This window comes from Nannobrachium achirus (assembly GCF_963921795.1).
Source record: "Nannobrachium achirus genome assembly, chromosome: 16".
Lineage (NCBI taxonomy): Eukaryota > Metazoa > Chordata > Actinopteri > Myctophiformes > Myctophidae > Nannobrachium > Nannobrachium achirus.
Genome location: NC_137823.1, coordinates 34,526,358 through 34,545,954, shown reverse-complemented (window position 1 = coordinate 34,545,954; position 19,597 = coordinate 34,526,358). Strand labels below are relative to the sequence as shown.

At 45.6% G+C, this 19,597-nt stretch overlaps 1 protein-coding gene across 1 annotated transcript in view; it reads left to right on the top strand.

The window, feature by feature from the left end:
• Window positions 1-8,637, top strand: part of runx2b (RUNX family transcription factor 2b) — a gene marked incomplete at both ends in the record, with an annotated part of 75,551 nt that extends 66,914 nt beyond the window's left edge. Inside the window, 2 exon segments of the mRNA XM_080744001.1 lie at window positions 320-481; window positions 8,156-8,637. Of these exon segments, the coding sequence (XP_080600127.1) occupies window positions 320-481; window positions 8,156-8,637 (644 nt within the window).
• Between the last annotated feature and the right edge of the window lie 10,960 nt (window positions 8,638-19,597).

The window sequence follows — 19,597 nt, the reverse complement described above, 5'->3', positions numbered from 1 at the left end:
TATCGTCAGTCGGAAGGCTATTCCGTGCCTTCTATTTGGACTTTAGAAACAGCGTGACAAAGCCAGCACTGCTCAGTTATCAGAGCACCGTTTGAGTACCTTCACACTCACAGCTCTATACTTGGCCTGCACCTTTTTCTCTCTACACCAAACCTCTCAGAAAATAGAAGATCACCAAACTTGGAGATCTGCTATTTTCGCCAATTGATTGCTCCCAGAATAGGGACGCTATGGTTCATGTGGTTACATTTCTCACACTGTTGCTCTTTCTCTCTCCGTCTCTCTCTCTCTCTTTCCCTCCCTCCATGCTTCCCTCCAGACCCCCGGCAGTCCCAGGGCTCTCCTCCCTGGTCGTACGAGCAGACCTACCCGTCCTACCTGAGCCCCATGACGTCGCCCTCGGTCCACTCCACCACCCCTCTGTCCTCTAGCCGAGCCACAGGCCTGCCCGCCATCAGTGACGTCCCCAGGCGCATTCCAGGTACCCTAGGCCTAGACCCTTGATGGAACTGTCTCGGGCGCACGCCGCGGGTGAAGAAATTGGTGGGGTCTAAGCCCCCTGGTACCTATAAATATTCACAGATATGGGCTTAATATTGATGACATCAGGGATCTCCATATATGGGCATAAAAGGGATTGTTCCCCTGGCATCACAGGGATCTCCATATCTCCATATATGGGCATAAAAGGGATTTGGTTCCACTGGCATCACAGGGATCTCCATATATGGGCATAAAAGGGATTTGGTTCCCCTGACATCACATTGATGTCAGAGCATGAGAGTCAGCATGCTGTCAGAGCATGCTGTAATTCGTCATAGAGCTCGCCTACTTCAGTGTGTTCTAGGGAGAGTGGCGTCACGCTTTGAACTCGCCGCAGACCGAAAGTGGCTTTGCATGGCGTCCTAGCGAGCCTCTGCCCCGTCCGCCCCCATTCTAGCCGAGTCATTAATTCGCTGGTAAGTAGACCAAATCACGTCTTTTTCACCATTTTAACGCATTCACGGGCCTCTCTAAGGTAGATAACATTATTAAAAGAGTGAAAAAGACGTGATTTAGTCTACTTACCAGCGAGTGAAAAATTAATGGGGGCGGACGGGGCAGAGGCTCGCTAAGAATGAGAACAGGCTCCAGTAAGCTAGGCTAAGTTAGCTTCCCACCAGTAAATAGGCTTTCCACGCTTACTATGGGAGTCGACGTAAGTGATGTAACTCTCTCTATCAATGGGTCTGGCCTACTTTATCCATTAATTTGAACACACACACACACAGGCACGGACAAATGCAATTTCCGTATCCGCTCTATACCAGCATGTGTTACGCACGCATGCAGACATTGACGCGACTCATCGCTCCATGTCTAGCCTGCTCAGGATTAACTCTGGGACATTTCCTGTCAGCTAGAAATTGCATTGAAGCAGAAAACTGCAGGAAATTAATGGAAAACGATACAAACACATAATTCTGCTGAAAAGTAAACATTTTAACGTCCATATTTTGTTCTTGTCATTTATAGGCGAGAATTGTGGTTAATAATAATGAAACTCTTACCAGATACAACTAAAAGGATGCCATGTTTTGTGTTGATCTCAGGTTGGGAAAATCAGAGCCCCGAAACTATACCTGTTTGTGAAAGAGATGGAGGTTGTTCTTACGGCGTGATTTTGTTGACTAAAACTATGACGAAAAATGTTTGTCGACTGCGTTTTTTTCACTGACGAAAACTAAATAAAACTAAATAAAAACTAAGCTGTGATTAAAACTAAAACTACGGTAAATATATTGACAATTTCATCAACAAAATAAAAACTAGACTAAAACGAGGGACTAGTGGAGAAGAGAGTCATTTTATGTTTGGTTGCTCTCAGGTGTTGCGTGTTGAAAATAGCAGATCTACAAGCTCACAACGCGTCGCAGGTCGGCTATTTTCAGCACACAACCAAGTGTAAAATCAGTCATTACAATGCCATCAAGGCCTGCCAAAAATTTCTGACTAAAACGAATACTTTTCAGGTGACTAAATTATGACTAAAACTAAATGAGATTTTATTCAAAAGACTATGACTAAAACTAAATCAAAATTTGCTGTCAAAAACAACACTGGTGTTACCTACAGTATAAGGGGCTAGCTGTCTACATGAGAGTTTGTCTGTATGTGTGTGTCTCTGTGTGCGTGCATGCGTACTGTATGTATGTTCCCCCAAAACGGCTAATCTCGCAAAGCACTCGCCACAGATCAACAGCAGTTGTCTTGAGGATAATGCCAGTAGGCCAAAGAAGTCAATCCCAAGGGATCTTTTGTCAATGTTTATTCATAATCTCAGATCCACCGCCCCTCCATATTTGGGCAGAAGCAAACGTCATCATTATGACATCACGGTTAAACCCGCAGCACCACTGTTGAAAAAAAAAAAATGATATGCTACTATTTGCCTGGAACTCAACACAACCCTATTACCACAACGAGCGGCTATTAGCTCATCATAAGATGAACGGGAGGAATGAGGCTTGTTGTCAGTTCAACTCCCTCTCCAAAAGCGGTTTGGATGGCTTCTTTTAAACAGTGGAAGGGGAAAAGGAAAAAAGAAAAACACACACACACACACACACACACACACACACACACACACACACACACACACACACACACACACACACACACACACACACAGGGGCGTCACACCAAATTCTGGGCCCTGGGTATAAGGATTCACTGCAGGGCCCCTGTGCTTTAACTATTGAAAAATAGCAGATATACAAGCTCACAGCGCGGCACCGAGTGCCGCGCTGCGAGCTTGTAGATCTGCTATTTTTGAAAAATCATGAAAATCTTTGAATATTTCAAATCCTTCTGAGGTTTTTAGGAAAAACCTATGTTTCTATGTCAGTGGAGCTCAAACCTTTTCATGTGAAGGACCCCCAAAATTGTATGTATTTGGCCACGGACCCCATCTCAAAATATTGAGTTCCAGGGGACCCCACCAGAAGCAAAATTTGAGTTACAAATGTTCGCTTAACAAATACATATATTCAAATATGTGCACACATTTTCACAACTTTTCAAAAATAGCAGATCTACAAGCTCGCAGCGCGGCACTCGGTGCCGCGCTGTGAGCTTGTATATCTGCTATTTTTCTATAGCTAAAGTATAAAATAATTAAGGCCCCTCCACCACCTTGGGCCCTAGTAACTCAGTCCCACTTTCCTACCCCTTGTGACGCCCCTGCACACACACACACACACACACACACACACACACACACACACACACACACACACACACACACACACACACACACACACACACACACACACACACACACACACGATTGTTTCCTTTTTTTCCTCGCTCCAAGTCTTTGATCCCAGTGGAGTATGGGTAATAACAGGCCCGGGGATAATAACAGGCTCGTGAGGGACAAATAAAGCGTCTTTATAGCGATACGCCACTCTCCCAAAGCATTCTGGGTAATTGCATTAGCCCAGTCCGCGGTGCCATAACAGCAGCATCTGTGTTCTAATTTGTCCTTTTCCACCTAAACATGAGTATTCCTTAAAGAAAAGGAAAGGAAAAGAAGAAAAAAAAAAAAACACATAAAAAACAAAACAAGAAAGACTACATTAAATACCGCCAGACAAGTTTTCTTCCGCGTACACCTGTTTGACCCGGTGCCAGGTGAAACTTTTTCTTTCAACTCCCCTGTGATTTCTCTCCCCCTCCCTCCCTCTCCCTCTCCCCCCCCACCCCCCACCCACTCTTTCTCTCTTTATCTCTCTGTTTCTTTGTGTTAATGTACTACACCCTAATTCCTCCTCCGTGTGCCTCAAGCCAAAGGGTGAGCGATTAAGCGACGCTGTGGTGTGACTGTGCATCAAGAGAAGGAGTTTGAAAGCCAGCCAGCTGCCCTGTCAGCTTTGATTAGCTCGGTCTTTCCCCTGCTCGCTTTCATCTCGGTAGCGTCAGGGGCTTTGTTCTCAAAGAAACGCACGCACACACACACATGCACGCACGCGCGCGAGCACGCACACACACACACGCACACCTCTAGTGTGTAATACCTCCTAAGTGATGTGACTAAGGGTCTCAGATCTCAGGAGATCACGTTGACACATCGCCAGGTGACGCTTACTACAGTACCTGTAACAGTATCCCTGCCGCATCCAGGACATACTGGCAAGTTAGCAACGGGGCTGGTATGCGTGCTACACTCGCGTGTCCACGCGCGCACGCGCGCGCGCACACACACACACACACACACACACACACACACACACACACTAGGGATGGGACGATATGAACATTTCATATCACAATTATTGTGACCAAAGAAATCGCGATTTACGATATTACCGCGATAATCCAAATCCATTATCCTGGGGCGGAACATTTGCCAAAAAATAGCCGATCTTCAAGCTTACAACGCGTTGCAACGCGACGCGTTGTGAGCTTGTAGATCGGCTATTTTTTGGCAAAGACATTTGATAGAGAGTGGAAAAAAAGACTGTATCAAGTACGTATATTATAAGTACCTTTTACCAATTATAGAGGGTTTAAGTGGTACCGGATATACAGCTCGGCAAATAAAAGGTAAATTGATCCCAGTGCATGATGGAGGACGATATCACGATAAGTTCAATCTCCACAATATGATTATCATGAGTGTTTTTTTATCACGATAAACGATAATATCGCTTATCGTCCCATTCACACACTGAGACACACATCCACACAAATACAACCTCACCCACAAACAAACACACAAGACACACGCACACACACATACCCATGCGCACACACACATGCACATGAGACACATACCTGAAAACATACCTAACAACAAGAGGCTCTTGTCACGAAATGTTCAGGCGCGATTTTATACTCAGTTGCGCTGCGGTGTCACGCGCCGGAAATAGCCGATCTCCCAGCTCACAGTGTGAGTGCGACGAGTGAGCTTGTTAGGTCGTCTGTTTTCAGTGCGTGCCGCCGCCGAACCTCTAAGTATATAAGGGGTCCTTTTTTACTGTCAGCAGCACAAATGAGCCGATCGCAAAAGTTCATCATCAGTCGCTTCGAGCACTGAATTCGGAAGTGGGGGCCCCGAAGAGTTCTCGCGTTTGTAGAACGTGTCCAAATATTTATACGACACAGAGGCTCTGCTTTCATTTAACAGCTAATGAAGCTCAACCTGGCTCATCATCACAGAAACCCCCCCCCCCCCATCATACACACGCACGCACACACACTCGTCCTCCATTCGTCCCCCACCCACACACCGCAACCCGGTCCAAAATGTTAAAAGCGGGGAGTGCATTGAACGTTCCCCCTGCCCCGGCGTCGCACGCGCGTCTCTGAGATCACACTGCTTCCTCTGTTGTGTCGCAGACAATCACCTACTATTCCTGCTAGGAGAAATCAAACGGAACTCATGAGGGAGGAAGTAAAAAAAAAAAAAAAAGAAAAGAAAGAGTCTTTAATTGACAGCATATGCTATCTGACGCTGCGTGGCTGCATGGCGACAAAAGCCCCGGCTTCGCGAATTTCTGCCCCGCGCATATTCACTGTCCCACCTCCCCCACCCCCTCTTCCCCCCAAACTCCCAAATATACACTCGCGTACCCCTCTCACCCCCGCCCTCGCGCAGGCAGACATGGTGACACGGAAGACGCCTAGTGATTTATGATAAGAGCGCAGTGGCTGGACTCAACCACTGAAAGGAGACTGAGAGAGCGAGCGAGGAGGATGAGGAGGGGGTGAGGGAGTGAGAGAAGGGGGTGAAGACCTCCTATTCTCCCAGTGGCGTCAGTTCAGCAAAAAGCTAAGGTATGGTAACATGACCGCGAGCGTGCAAGACACTAGTCATGTTGCCATACCTTATGCAACAGGCATGATGGCTGAAGGGTTAGGAAGCCCGCCTGGGGAACCAGAGTCCCTGGTTGTCCCTGGTTTGATTCCAGGCCAGGGTAGCAATGTCGTTGTCGTGTCCCTGAGCAAGACTCTTAACCCCTAATTGCTCACGCGCTCCTTGTGGGCAGCGAATCAGCTGGGTTGGGCTGAAAAATACAGAATATCCCCCCTCAGGAGGAAGTAGGTAACTATTATTAATTTATTTTAAGAAGTACTTTTTTTTATGGCAGCAGCCATACCTCGCCATCCCCAATTGACGCCTCTGTATTCTCCTTCAGACTCTCTGGGCCCCTGGAAGCATGATGCTCGCCACAGCCAGTTTAGCGGTTTTTAATTTTTTTAGGAACGTTTCTTTTTTTTTTGGGACAAAGCATAGAGGAGAGAGAGAGGAACCGGGGGCGGGGTGATGGGGGGTGATGGGGAAAGAGAGATGGAGGGTCCTACTCACGCTCTCCGTTTTCTAATAGACACGCGCGCGCATGCGTACAATCGCATAGACATGCAGACAGACACGCTGACGACGTGAGCGCGCGTATACACCACACACGCACGTTGTGGAGCCGATGGGAGGCAAGGAGAGGAGCCACATCAGAGCTCAGCCTTGCCTCATTATGGATCTCATGGAAACAGTTTCTCCCCAAAGTGTTTCCACATGTGCTGCTTCTGATTCATCCCAACTGCTCTTTATGTGCATACAGTATTCACACACACACACACACACACACACGCACGCACACACACGCGCACACACACACACACACGCACACGCACACGCACACGCACACACACACACACACACACACACACATACAGTACGAGAGAGCCCATGCACGCACATACGCGCGCACATCCATACGGGTTCTCATACGTATGCACACGCGGTGCATGCATAAACAATCACGCAGATACACATAAACATGCGCCAACACACGCCGAGAGAGACATAAATATGGAGCAGGGTAAACATATTAACGCACAAGCATGCTCGGGACCTCTGCTGTGTGTATTTGTTAATTTGATCAAAACTCAAAAGTCAAAGTGAAAAACTCAACTGAAGTGTATTGCTTTTTTTTTGTATCCCCTTTTCTTTTTCTTCTTTTTTTTAATGAATGCTGAGCCCACAAAATGCATTATATCCCCAAGTCTTTTCCTAATTGTTTAACTGGGTTTGAAACAACTGGCTTTCGCTCGCTGCTATACAATTCAATTTACTACTGTTTGGTGTCCCGGCGGACTAACTCGTTATAGTCAATCACATGAACAAGACAAAGTACAACAACTTTTGTATCGGAGTCCAAAGCCACATCGCACACGATCAAGACTGACAAACAGCAAAGGATTAAAACGTAATGAATACTAAGGCTTACATAATGCCTATCTATGTATCTATAATTCTACATACGTATTTAGTATGTCTGTATGCATAATTGATCTACAGCAGTGATTCTCAACCTTTTCAGGCCAAATAATCATATTTGAACTGGGGACTGGGACCCCACCCTGACAAGCACTTGGAATTGTAGGAGTTGAGGCATTACTTGGTTTTACTCGGTTCCACAGATAAATATAGGGAAAATAGACGATCAACTTGTAGATCAAGCTTGTAGATCAGCTATGAGCTATTTAGAATTTTTTCTCTTTCTTATGATTTGTCAATTTGGCCAATGTTTGGCCAGTTTTTATAGTATAGTTTGTGATTATTCTTTCAATTTCCATTTAATGATTATGTTTTGTCTGCAGGACTACCATTGATCTTAAAAAGGGTCCTCAACAGGGGGTCCGGGACCCTTAGAGGGTCCTCAGAGTTACTACAGGGGGTCCTCCAAATCTTTGTGTGATAGAAACTTTTTTCTCCCTTTTTATATTAACCACTTGAACCCTATTGTCCTTATTCTGAGAACTTTAGCCAAAAATAGCCGATCTACAAGCTCACAACGCCTCGCGCTGCGAGCTTGTAGATCGTCTATTTTTGGCAAAGAGGTTTGGTGTAGAGCAGACTAAGTACATAGTGAAAGGTCAAGTTTATTAAGTATTGACGGTTCAAGTGGTTAAATATCTGAAAACACAAATTGACATGAATCCAAAATACACTGATGATTGTGCTGTCAAACAATGAAACTAAATGGAATCTCTGAAAAGGTTGTGGGGGGGTCCCTGCTTCATCTCTCTCTCAACTAAGGGGTCCTTGGCCTGAAAACATGGAAGACCCCTGTTCTAAACGGATGCATGTCTCTCTCTGCGTTGCGTGCAGGTTCGTCCGACCTGAGTCCGTTCCCGGGGCAGTTTGAGCGCCAGTTCCCGGGCCTCTCCTCCCTGACGGAGAGCCGCTTCTCCAGCCCGCGGATGCACTACCCGGCCACCTTCACCTACACGCCGCCCGTCACCTCCGCCATGTCGCTGGGCAGCGCCCACTACCACACCTACCTTCCGCCGCCCTACCCGGGCTCCACCCAGAGCCAGAGCGGGCCCTTCCAGACCAGCAGCACGCCCTATCTCTACTACGGCGCCTCCTCGGGCTCCTACCAGTTCTCCATGGTGCCCGGCGGCGACCGCTCGCCCTCGCGGATGATACCGCCTTGCACTAGCGCCTCCACGGGGGGCGCCTCCCTGGTCAACCCCAACCTGCCCAGCCAGACGGAGGGCGGCGTGGAGGGCGACGGGAGCCACAGCAACTCCCCGACCGTGCTCAACCCCGGGGGCCGCATGGATGAGGCGGTCTGGAGGCCCTACTGAGAGAGGGGGAGGCACGATGGGGCACCACCCGGGGTGGGGTTGGAGGGAGGGGGTGGATGCATGGGGGGGGGCAGGGATTATTATTATTATGGGTTGGCAAGAGAAGCGAAGAAGTCAACTGATGTCATGGTTTGAAAGCACAAAACCTTTCTTTTTTTTTGCCCCCTCCACCCGTCCCCCCCGTCCCCCCCAAGAGGGGAGTTTTTGCGAGCGACGATCAGCAAAGAAACGTCTCTGCCTTCCTTTCTGCTGGGATATTAAGGTTGAGATAAAAAGAAAGGCCAGGCCTGCGTGGACTTGTCTTCCTGGAATGTGTTTTGACCAAGGCACTACAAAGGGAGTTATTCTCACAGCAATAATGAGAAAGACACCAGACAATGTTGGTTCACTAGGTCCAAGTGGATGATGGATGAGACATTACCCCTGTTTTATTATAATCCACAAGCTAAGGGATGCTTCAGAACATTTGTAAGAGACTGTCTCCTTTTTTTTTTGTATAGTGTTTGTATTTCTATACAGCTTTTGCAGAGCATGTTTTTTTTTTTGTACCATGACAATATCAAGATGCAGGTTAAGCACTGAGTAGCAAGTGATGAGTGTAATTGCGTACGTTACCGTAGGTGGTATGAACCATAAAATTTGCTTTAAAACCAATTAATTTAACTTGTATATTGTGGGTTAAACATTAATGTGGATTGAGGCGTTTTTTTGTTTTTGTTTTTGTTTTTCTGAGGAGTTTTAACTTATAAAGCCATAAATTATGTATTGTATTTGAAAACTTGAGTCGAAGTGTAATCTGAATATTTTTGCTGCATCTATATGACTAAGTTTAAATTAAAAATTTTGATAGGTAATTTAAAGAGTTAGACGTTTTAGGGGTTTTATTTTATTTTTTATTGTACCCAAAGATTTGAATTGTGTGGAATATTTTCAATGCTATTTCCAAAGAGTATTGCAACATTTGTTTCTTCTGGTGTAACTTTCAGCTTAACTGCTCCGCTCATTAAGCGCCCGACATACTCGCTAGGCGTTGACATGGATTTGGCTCCAAATTAAAAACCCTTTGGTATTCGTTGAGCAATATCATGTATTGTGTCTCTTGGAGACAGACCACAAAAAAGTCCTTCGATGGGGTTAAAAAAATGATCCAATGGAGAAATTCTATCTCTCTCTCTTTTTGTTGTTTATTCTAAAGTACGCACCACAGATGCAATTATTTCATATACCGGTATATATATATATATATATATATATATATATATATATATATACAGTATAACAGTCAGTACATACTGTTTATATACAGTATATACATATACTGTATACATAATGTGTGTGTGTATTTGAATTTTTGTGCTCAGACCAAATACGAGGCTTTGCGGTACGAATTATCATTACATTCATACTCAGATTGACATTTAGCCCAAAGATGATTATGGTGGTGCCATGACCAGCGGTGTTCTTAAAGTGCACTCCCAAAGAAAGTAGCAGGTCTAACCTAAATGTTCAGTTATTATGTTATACGATACATGATTCCTCAGGACTGGAATAATCCGTGGGTGATCTGGAAGTCCACAGGCTTGCTGGATCTGCACTATGTCCTCTTCTCTGTATAAGCAATGCAGCTGAATGCTCTGTCCGATTGTAGGGGAAGGATATCCCCAGAGACTAGAATAGCCTGGTTTATACTTCGTCATACAGACGGAGACGCACGCCCGACAATAGCCCATCTACAAGCTTGTAGATGCCAGTGGTGGAAAGCAAGCCTAGGATTATTGACTGCTTTAACTATTGAAAAATAGCAGATATACAAGCTCACTGCGCGGCACCGAGTGCCGCGCTGCGAGCTTGTAGATCTGTTATTTTTGAAAAATCTTGAAAATTAGAATTTTGACCCGATTCTATAAGTGTCTTTTGAACCCTTCGAAAGGTTTTTTGAAAAACCTTATGTTTCTGTGTCAGCAATCTGGCTATAGCCATCGTCAAAGAAAAGGTCCTTTTCACTCAACTGGAGCTCAGTTAGTCTGTTCTTGAGAGACTACTATGTCAGTGGTTCTCAAACCTTTTCATGTGAAGGACTTCCAAAATTATATTTATTTGGCCACGGACCCTTGTATATCTGCTATTTTTCAATAGTTAAAGCATTCAATAATTCTAGGCCTAAATGGGTTAAGTACAAGTACACAAGTACTTTATTTAAGTACAACTTTGAGGTACTTTTCTTTACCGGTGTATTTCCAGTTTTCAATACTTGTACTTCCCTCCAAATCTACAAATATTGTGCCTTTTACTCTGCTACAATTGTTGGAAAACTTTAGTTACCTTGTAGATTGTTATTATTATTCAAAACATATATTAACCACATCAGCCCTACATACATTTCAGCTATTTGAAAATAGCTTATCTACAATCTAGTAGATTGTGCATTTGAAAACATGTGATATGGGACTTTCTACTTTTGGTACTTTTAAGTACATTTTGATACCAGTACTTTTGTACTTTTTCTCAAGTAAATGTTTAATTCCAGACTATTTGTAACGGGGTATTTCTACATTGCAGTATTGATACTTTTACTTAAGTAAATTATGTGAGTACTTTTTCCACCACTGGTAGATTGGCTATGTTGGGCGTACGGCGATGTATAAGTGAAGCATATACGTATATGGTAGGTTTACACATCACGTGCTTTGAGATGGCTTTCAAAAAGTTTGTCTCGGTGTCTGACACATACGAGTACAAATTAATTTTATTATTTCCTCTTTCAAACTCTTTGAGTTTAGAAAAGTAAAATATTCTATAAGAGGCTGTGATGTTTCTTCAGGCATTTTTCTTTTCTCTCGTTTTTTCTTTTACAAATAATTGTTTTCTAAAGAAGAAAAATAAGTTATTTATTTTCCATTTCCATTTCCTGTTTTCTTATGTGTGTGTGTTTGTGTGTGTGTGTGTGTGTGTGTGTGTGTGTGTGTGTGTGTGTGTGTGTGTGTGTCTGTGTCTGTGTGTCTGTGTGTCTGTGTGTATCTGTGTGTGTTTGTGAGTGTGATGGTGTACAGATTTGCTCCTAGCCCTTCAATGCCCAGTAGTGTGTGAGCTCAGGATTAATCTAGTGTGCAAATGCAATGCAGATATTTCCAATTTGCTATTAAACGTTTGTGAGATTTCAAAAAGAAAAAGAAAAAAAGGAAGGAAGGAAGAAAAAGGACTGGCTGTGGCAACCAACAAATATATGAGAGTTGTGTATGTTTGTCTTCATTAAGCACTTATTCCATGTTTAAAACTCAAGCAGCACTTGCAGCTGGCTGCCGACAGGGCAGAGCGGTTTTCTTCTTCAGTGCAGTCACACGCATGCACGCATGCATAGCCTGCACACGACCACACTCACACGAAAATATAATATTTGGCTAAACAGGCCATTGGAGTTGAATCTGATCTCATAAGGCAGTTGGTATTTATTTGAAAAACAATATTTTTCTGTTCTTTTTTTTTTCTTTCTTGTATTTGAGAAAAACAGCCTGGTCCATGGATCAAACTTCAATCTTTTCATGGAAGCTCTGCATGCACAGCCTCTCTCTGCCAATCTCTGCAGAGGATGTCTTGAGCCCGGCTAATGGAATTGAACATGTCACGCTACATTTCCTCTTTGAGCCCGAAAAGGAGACACAATCCTTCTATTATCCTGCAACACTAGAAAACAAAACCACCAGCCTCTTAGATTGTAGCATTTTTATTTTATTTTGTTTCAGCATCTCCATTGAAAACATACCCATCTGTTGGAATTCATCCCACCTTTTTTTCCCCCCAGTGTTTTGAGTCATGAGGACGACGGTATTTTAGACTGTTTACACTTCCACGCAGCACTGACATCTCATTCTGTCCTCATCTGCTTTGTTTGTGTTCTGTTGGTTTGTGTTTTTTTTTCCCCTTTCCCCAAAACGAGAGGTCGACGCTTGTTTTCCCCCCTCGGGTAAATGTTGCTTACAAACTGTCGTCAAAGATGCTGACCTTGTATTAATAAACGGCGCTGCCGTGTATGATATCCAGGAAACCATACTTTACCCCCGCACTCCTGTATGTAAACTTCTTTACTTGTTATGTCTATTGTTAGCGCTTCCTCTCTCATGAACACATTGTCAGATCAGAACGCGACTCGGCCCATGATGATGAGGCGAGTCTCCGTTCAGATTTTTTGCTGGTACGTTTCATATCTGAAAAAAGGTCATTTGTGGGGGCGAGTGGTGCGTTCAATCAAAAACAAAAAAGGGACAAAAGACCTGACAACAGTGAGTGAAATTGGCATTGTGATTGTACATTTTTTTTGTTTATGTTTCAAGAATAAAAGAGGAATTTTGTTATGTCTTTGTTTATGGCATACGTTTTTGTCACCCCCCTCCCCTCCTGTTCTCGTCAGCCATGGGTGATGAGAAGTGTAGAAGTCTAGTAATAGTGCTGGGGCATGTCATAATAGGCAACGATAGTTGCGAAAATAGGCACACAATAGCAAAAAAAATAGCAAATCTACAAGCTCTGTTATGCTTGCAGATCTATTTTTGGTGAAGAGATTTAGGTGTTGAGGGAGAAAAGGAGGGGAGGGGACCCTTATCAACAAAGTACAGTACAGTAGGGTGTAGTGGTTAAGAGTCCTAAAAAGCGAAAAGCCACCCTTGAGCGTCTGTGGCCTGGCAAGAAAATAGGCCACCTCTTAGTTCTTACTTCCTTCCCAGGTGTTACCAATGATACCTATTAAGGTTGTGTTCCATTCTGGTCAGACAGAGTCAGGGTGCTGCTATTGTGCATGTATGTTGGCTCACTGGAGGACAGGCTCTGCTAAACTAAATGAAACCGAGCCTTAATTAGTATCATTGGTGGTATGTTCAAGAAGAGGCTCAATGTCGTCTTGCCAATATGGCTGCCATGCATCGGCCATAGTTTTTGCGGTGTGTCCCGTGTCGTTGCCGGTAGTCGGCCATTAGCGGTGGCCATTCATCACCCGAGGTCGTCAAAGAGGAGAGAGCTCTCTATTTGGCTGTTCAGCCTGAACAAATCAGAGCATGAGAAGAGTAAACAGGTAAAGCAGCAAGCTAACAGCTGAAAAGAGGGCACGCAGATCTAATATAATATTGACATCAACTATCTGTATTGGATAGCCATATACATTCTCAATTTGTGTTCTGAGCACATGACGAGAACATAAACATGATTCAGCTGCGTTTTTATCTTAACAATTATTGCTATATTTTCGGTGCGTGATACCACAGTGAACTAAGCATAATCCAGTCAATACTGGAGATGTGGTGTACGGCATGGATTTCTACACAGAGAGGGCAGTTCTTTCAAAGTACTGTAAGATGCTTTGGAAATTCTCTTGAATGCTGCCTTCAGGTATGGCATGGAAAGATCGCATTTGCGTTTCTTTCACCATAGTAAAAACTGCATTTATGGCCTGGAGAGGGCACTTTTTACAGACAGATAAAAGGGCAGGGGCTTACGCCCCCTTTGATGTCTATGTGTGCATGTGCCTGATAAGGAAGAAGTAAGATGCTCGATCATCTTACAGGTGTGTTTTTGGATTATGAATATCGTACTGTTAGTGTTCCCTCCTAGATATGGAGAGGTATTTTCTCTCACGCAGGCCCATCAGCTGACCGTCAGCTCACCTGTAGTTGACTCTTTGCAGGGGGTTTCAGCACAACTTTTACTGAAAGGCCTGAGGGGACTGATCAAATGATTAGTCACTGTTCATAGTCACCGTTGGGTCTGCAAGTCGATTGGCTTAGTGTGTCAGGGGGGGCGGGGACATATGAATCGGGGTGTGTCTTAGCTGAGCAGATAGTGTGTCTCACATTAGTCAAAGCCACCATCTGATCTTACATCATCAATTCCAGGGATGGAGGAGTGTGTGAATCACAAGTCAACATGCCCAAGGTTTTGCCAGAGAAAATCCCAGGTAATATTGACAGACAGGGTTGTAACAGAAGTCTGTGGTTGGTCTGTGGTTTACTTAGATCTTTATTGACAACGTCAATTAATGATCTCAGTAAAGAGAAAACATCTGCGCAAACAATAATCTTATTTCAATAATAAACTGTTGGCTTTTCATATTACAGTACAGTACTTCAGCCTTCTTTCTGATAGTGAACAGTGTGTTCTTCACTCACGCTAGCTACTTACTGATTGATAGCAAGCTGGCCCATCTCCCACTGTTAAATGTTTGAAGTGCACAAAGCGAGGCCTTCACTTCCACTTTGAACTGCTCCCTCACTGTTGACGTGCAGATCTTCCACCAGTGTTTAATGTAAGAAGCACATTGAGCGGTGTCATCCCTGCCTCCATGACTGCCACTCAGTCTGCACCAACATTGTCTTTGGACGTGGATAAAGCCAGGCTGGAGCCCAGGCAATGAACCAGACTGCTACTAGCTACTGACTGCCTCCACCGCCACAGCATTGTTGCAGAGGTACACACACACACACACACACACACACACACACACACACACACACACACACACACACACACACACACACACACACACACACACACTGAGAAACCAGAGAGAGAGAGAGAGAGAGAGAGAGAGAGAGAGAGAGAGAGAGAGAGAGCAAAGACATGGAGAACCAGGGAAGCTGTTTTACATTATTCCAAGACATAACAGAGCCAATCTAAGCGAGGACACACACACACACACACACACACACACACACACACACACACACACACACACACACACACACACACACACACACACACACACACACACACACACACACACACACACACAGAGAGAGAGAGGGAGAGAAAGAGAGAGAGAGAGAGAGAGAGAGAGAGAAGGGGGGGTACTTGGAGAACTCCACGGGTCCATATGTTTTTTAGGCTCAGATTGAGAACATTCTCGGGGTTTCCCTGAATATAGATTGCGTGGAAAAAGCTCCCGTCGGTTTCAGGTTCTGCATTCCCGGCGTTCTCAGCCATGTCTAGCAATTATAATAATGAACTCCGGCGGAGCAACGGGACCCAGACACCCAGAGAAAATTAGCATAATGTCCTGCATGCACGAGACGGCACCGAGGAAGACTCTCTTCTCTTAAACAGGAACAGTATGGAGCTCTTTCTTTCGCTCTCTTGTGTGAAACATGTTGATGCATCCCAGAGATGCTGTTGTTGTTGTTGATGTTGGCCCGGTTGTAAGTGGTTGGTGCGAAGTGGGCGTGAACTTGAAGTTATGTTATGCAACTACAGTGAGAAGTACTGCGAAAACAAGGGTGTATCAGATGCCAACAGGCACACCAGGGACATGCTGGGCCCCTGATTCAGCCCGGGAAAAAGAGTTGGAGAGGCCCTCATTGCGCGCTATAGAGAGAGATCTCTTGTGACAGTGACAAGACAGTGGGCCAATTACCTGAGTTATATTTCGTCATTGTCAGGTGGAAACCTTATGTCCAAAACCGTTTGTTTTGTATTTATCATTTTAAAAATGTTTTAAGCTAGTGAAAACAGTTAATTTTTTACTTTTGTGCAAACAGTTACATTTTTTCCTAATGGCCGGCCTGGACCGGCCGGGAATGAACCGGCCGTTCGGGAGTTGTCCCGCTTTTCCCAATGGCCAGCACGTCCCTGAGGCACACACACACTACACACACATACTGGCACACACGCACACACGCAAACGTACATGGTCACAAACACGTAACACACGCCTGCCCTGCACCACACAGGGCTGACAGCCCCAATACAAACTGTTTACATGACCTCTGCGAGTGTTTCACAGGAACTGCTCAGGCGGGAAGTGGCCCTCCAGGGCCCCCTTACCACTCACAGAGCTGTATATCTCCTCCTATGTTTCCTTCTTCACCAGCAGCAGCAGGTCGGCAGCAGGGGTGTCGCACCAAAACTCTGGGCCCTGGGTGCAAGGGTTCACTGCAGGGCCCCCCATGAATGTTCTTCATAGGGGGAGGGGGTTTAACTTTAACTTTGTGCTTTAACTATTCAAAATAGCAGAGAGGTACAAGCTCATAGCGCTGCGTGCTTGTAGATCTGCTATTTTTGAAAAATGTTCCTATGTCAGTGGTGGTCAAACTTTTTCATGTGAAGGACCCCCAAAATGATATGTATTTAGCAACGGGCCCCCATCTAAAAATATATATTTAGTTCCAGGGACCACCCAGAAGCAAAGTTCGAGTGACAAATGTTCGCTTAAAAATATATATACATTTGTAAACATTTTCACGGCTTTTAAAAAATAACAGATCTACAAGCTTGCAGCGCTGCACTCGGTGCCGCGCTGTGAGCTTGTATATCTGCTATTTTTCAATAGCTAAAGTATAAAATAATTAAGGCCCCTCCACCTTGGGCCCTCGTAACTCAGTCCCACTCCCCCCCCCCCCCCCCCCCCCCCCCCCCCTTGTGACGCCCCTGCAGGTCGGACTGAGGAACACTGTGTGTGTGCGTGTGTGTACCATGTACAGCGTAGGTTACTTGAGCACATATATGTGGTCATACATATGTTCACACGCACTGTGTTTGTGTGTGTGCGTGTGTGCATGTTGCCTCTCCTCTTCGGTCCTCTGTCTGCCTGCGTCTTGTTTTCTCGTTTGGACTCAGATAAGCTCCAGAGCTCGGCCTCAGCGGTGTGGAACTGGACCATCAGGCTATCAGCTTGGAATCCTGACCTCCCTGAACCCGGCTGATCTGATGTCACCCTTCCTGAATTCCGACAAAACCCCACTGACCCGACCCGACGGCGGAGGGCCAGCTCCGTGTGTTACATAGGCTCACCAGACAATCTGTCGGATCAGCTTGCGCCCACCAAAAAATACACAGGAATTGATCTTAATTCGATCTGAGTGTAATTGAGCAACCCCATCCCCTGCTCCAGTGGGTTTTCAAACAGAGTCAACAATAACTGTGTACTTTGGCGCACTCTAGTGGTTTTTTCATTTAACCTCAGGGATTGTGGGGGGGTCGGCCCACCCATATGAAGTGTTCCACACAAGCCAAAGGCAGTTCTGGAGGAGGCCAACCTGAAAAGTCCCCTATTATATGAAGCAAGAACAGTCAAGTCCTTCTAAAGTTCCATCACCGCATCTTGTGCTGCTGCCGTCGACTTTGGTCAGTATGAAGATCCTCTGCATTATAGATGAGTACCAGTGTTGTAAGGGTTTCTCTGTTGGCTGTGCCTTGTTGACCTGTAATGAAAGAGATGATCAATTACCTGCCTTGCTTTCAGGCATCAGACTGGAGTCTCTCAGCGACATGCGGGGTCAACGCTGTGTAGAGCCTCAGGGCGTGCGGTGCCATTGGGCCAAAATTGAGTCGTCATTATATTAAAGCATGTCTGTGTCTTCTGACTGCTCTGGAAACATTTGATTCCATGAAAGCGTTTTGCCGCGAAGCAAAATGCAGCTCAAGGAAAAGTGCCCTTATGAAACATAAAATGGCTACATTTAATGGGCTCTGCCAGCGCAGATTATGCAACATGATACTGGCCACGCTGTCTGAAAAAAAAGAGAAAGAAAATGACTGTGAAAATACAAGTGTCAGGACCATGGAGAGCGACCAAACACACAAACAAAAGGCCTCTTTGTCCAAGGGCCTCGTTTCGTGCCAATGTTTCAAATTATACCCCATCTCAACTGTCAAAAAATGGCAAACTGTTGCAGCACAACTGAGTGCACAGAACATAAGACAGGATAAGCTAGAGTTTGGTGCCAAATATTCATGCAAAACAGGCCTTTTCCATAGGTTTGAGCCAGGCAATAAAATGTAAAAAATTTGGGCAGGGCCCCTCCTATCTTCGCCTTAAACCGAGCGTGAAGGGGCCCTATGTACTCCTCCTGTCACATGAAGGGCTGTTTAAACTTTATCAGCCGCGTGTTAATTGAGAACTAATGGGCTGGTAATCCGCAGCAGTCACACAATACCGCCCGAGATCCAGCTCACCGCTGAATGACATACAACCCTGGTGACATTTAGATCATGTTGGGCTTTTTGGAAAATCCGCAGCGTGACCGTACCCATCTGCGGATGCCAGGCCGAAAAAAGGGATGAAGGATGCCCACAATCATGTCTGGTTCTGCTTTGGCGGCCCGCTCCCTCTGTCTCCAAGGGTCGTAACTCGTGTTACAGACAGGTTTTATGGTTTATGACTGGAAAATAAAACGCCACGTGTTTCCTGCAGACGAGGCGGTGATTTACGGCGGCCAATGATAAAGTGAGCGTTCTCCTGACAGCGCGCGGATGTGTGAGGTTCTGCCGAGAATCCAGACACGTCCGACTGGATGCGAGTGTGGTCGTAATAGCTGAGTGTGGTCACCACGGTGTGGTTGTGTACGTTGGACGCCGCCGCCGGTGGAACTGCTCTCGCTCACTGGTAGGTATCCATACCTGACATCATCATCTCACATAATTAGCATTGGGTCCGCATCCTGCTCCAGTGACCAGGCATCACTTGATGTGGTCAGAGAACTGGAACCGAATCCCTGACCAACAAAGCTACCCAAGAGCATAAATACTTCTGGGCTCCGACCGTCAGCAGACATGGTTATATTCATTGCAAGTACAGGGGCTCCTCTCCAAAAAAGCTGATCAAATAGTTTATTGTTATCTCGTGCCTAGATTTAGGGCCTGATTAGGTGAAGTGCGCCCCGGAGAAATCCCTTGATTGCCTGTCTCCGGGTTCACAGAGCAGTGCCGAGTCCAAACACCACACGGCGACAGGCCTGTACCAGTTCTGCAGCCGCCACACATTTCTTCCAGTGATCTAAGATGGGGGGAGAGGGGGGCAGCGCGTGTGCCAGGAACTCTCTCTGGTGAGGTCGTCAGCCTTACGCCGAAAACCGCAGGCGTGCGCCAGGCAGATCAATAATCCCCATCAAGCTGCACCGCAAGTCACTCAAACCTCGGAAGGCGGGCGGGCGGAGGAGGAAGAGGGCCAGGGGGGAGCCGCCGAGAACCCGATACTCTCTCA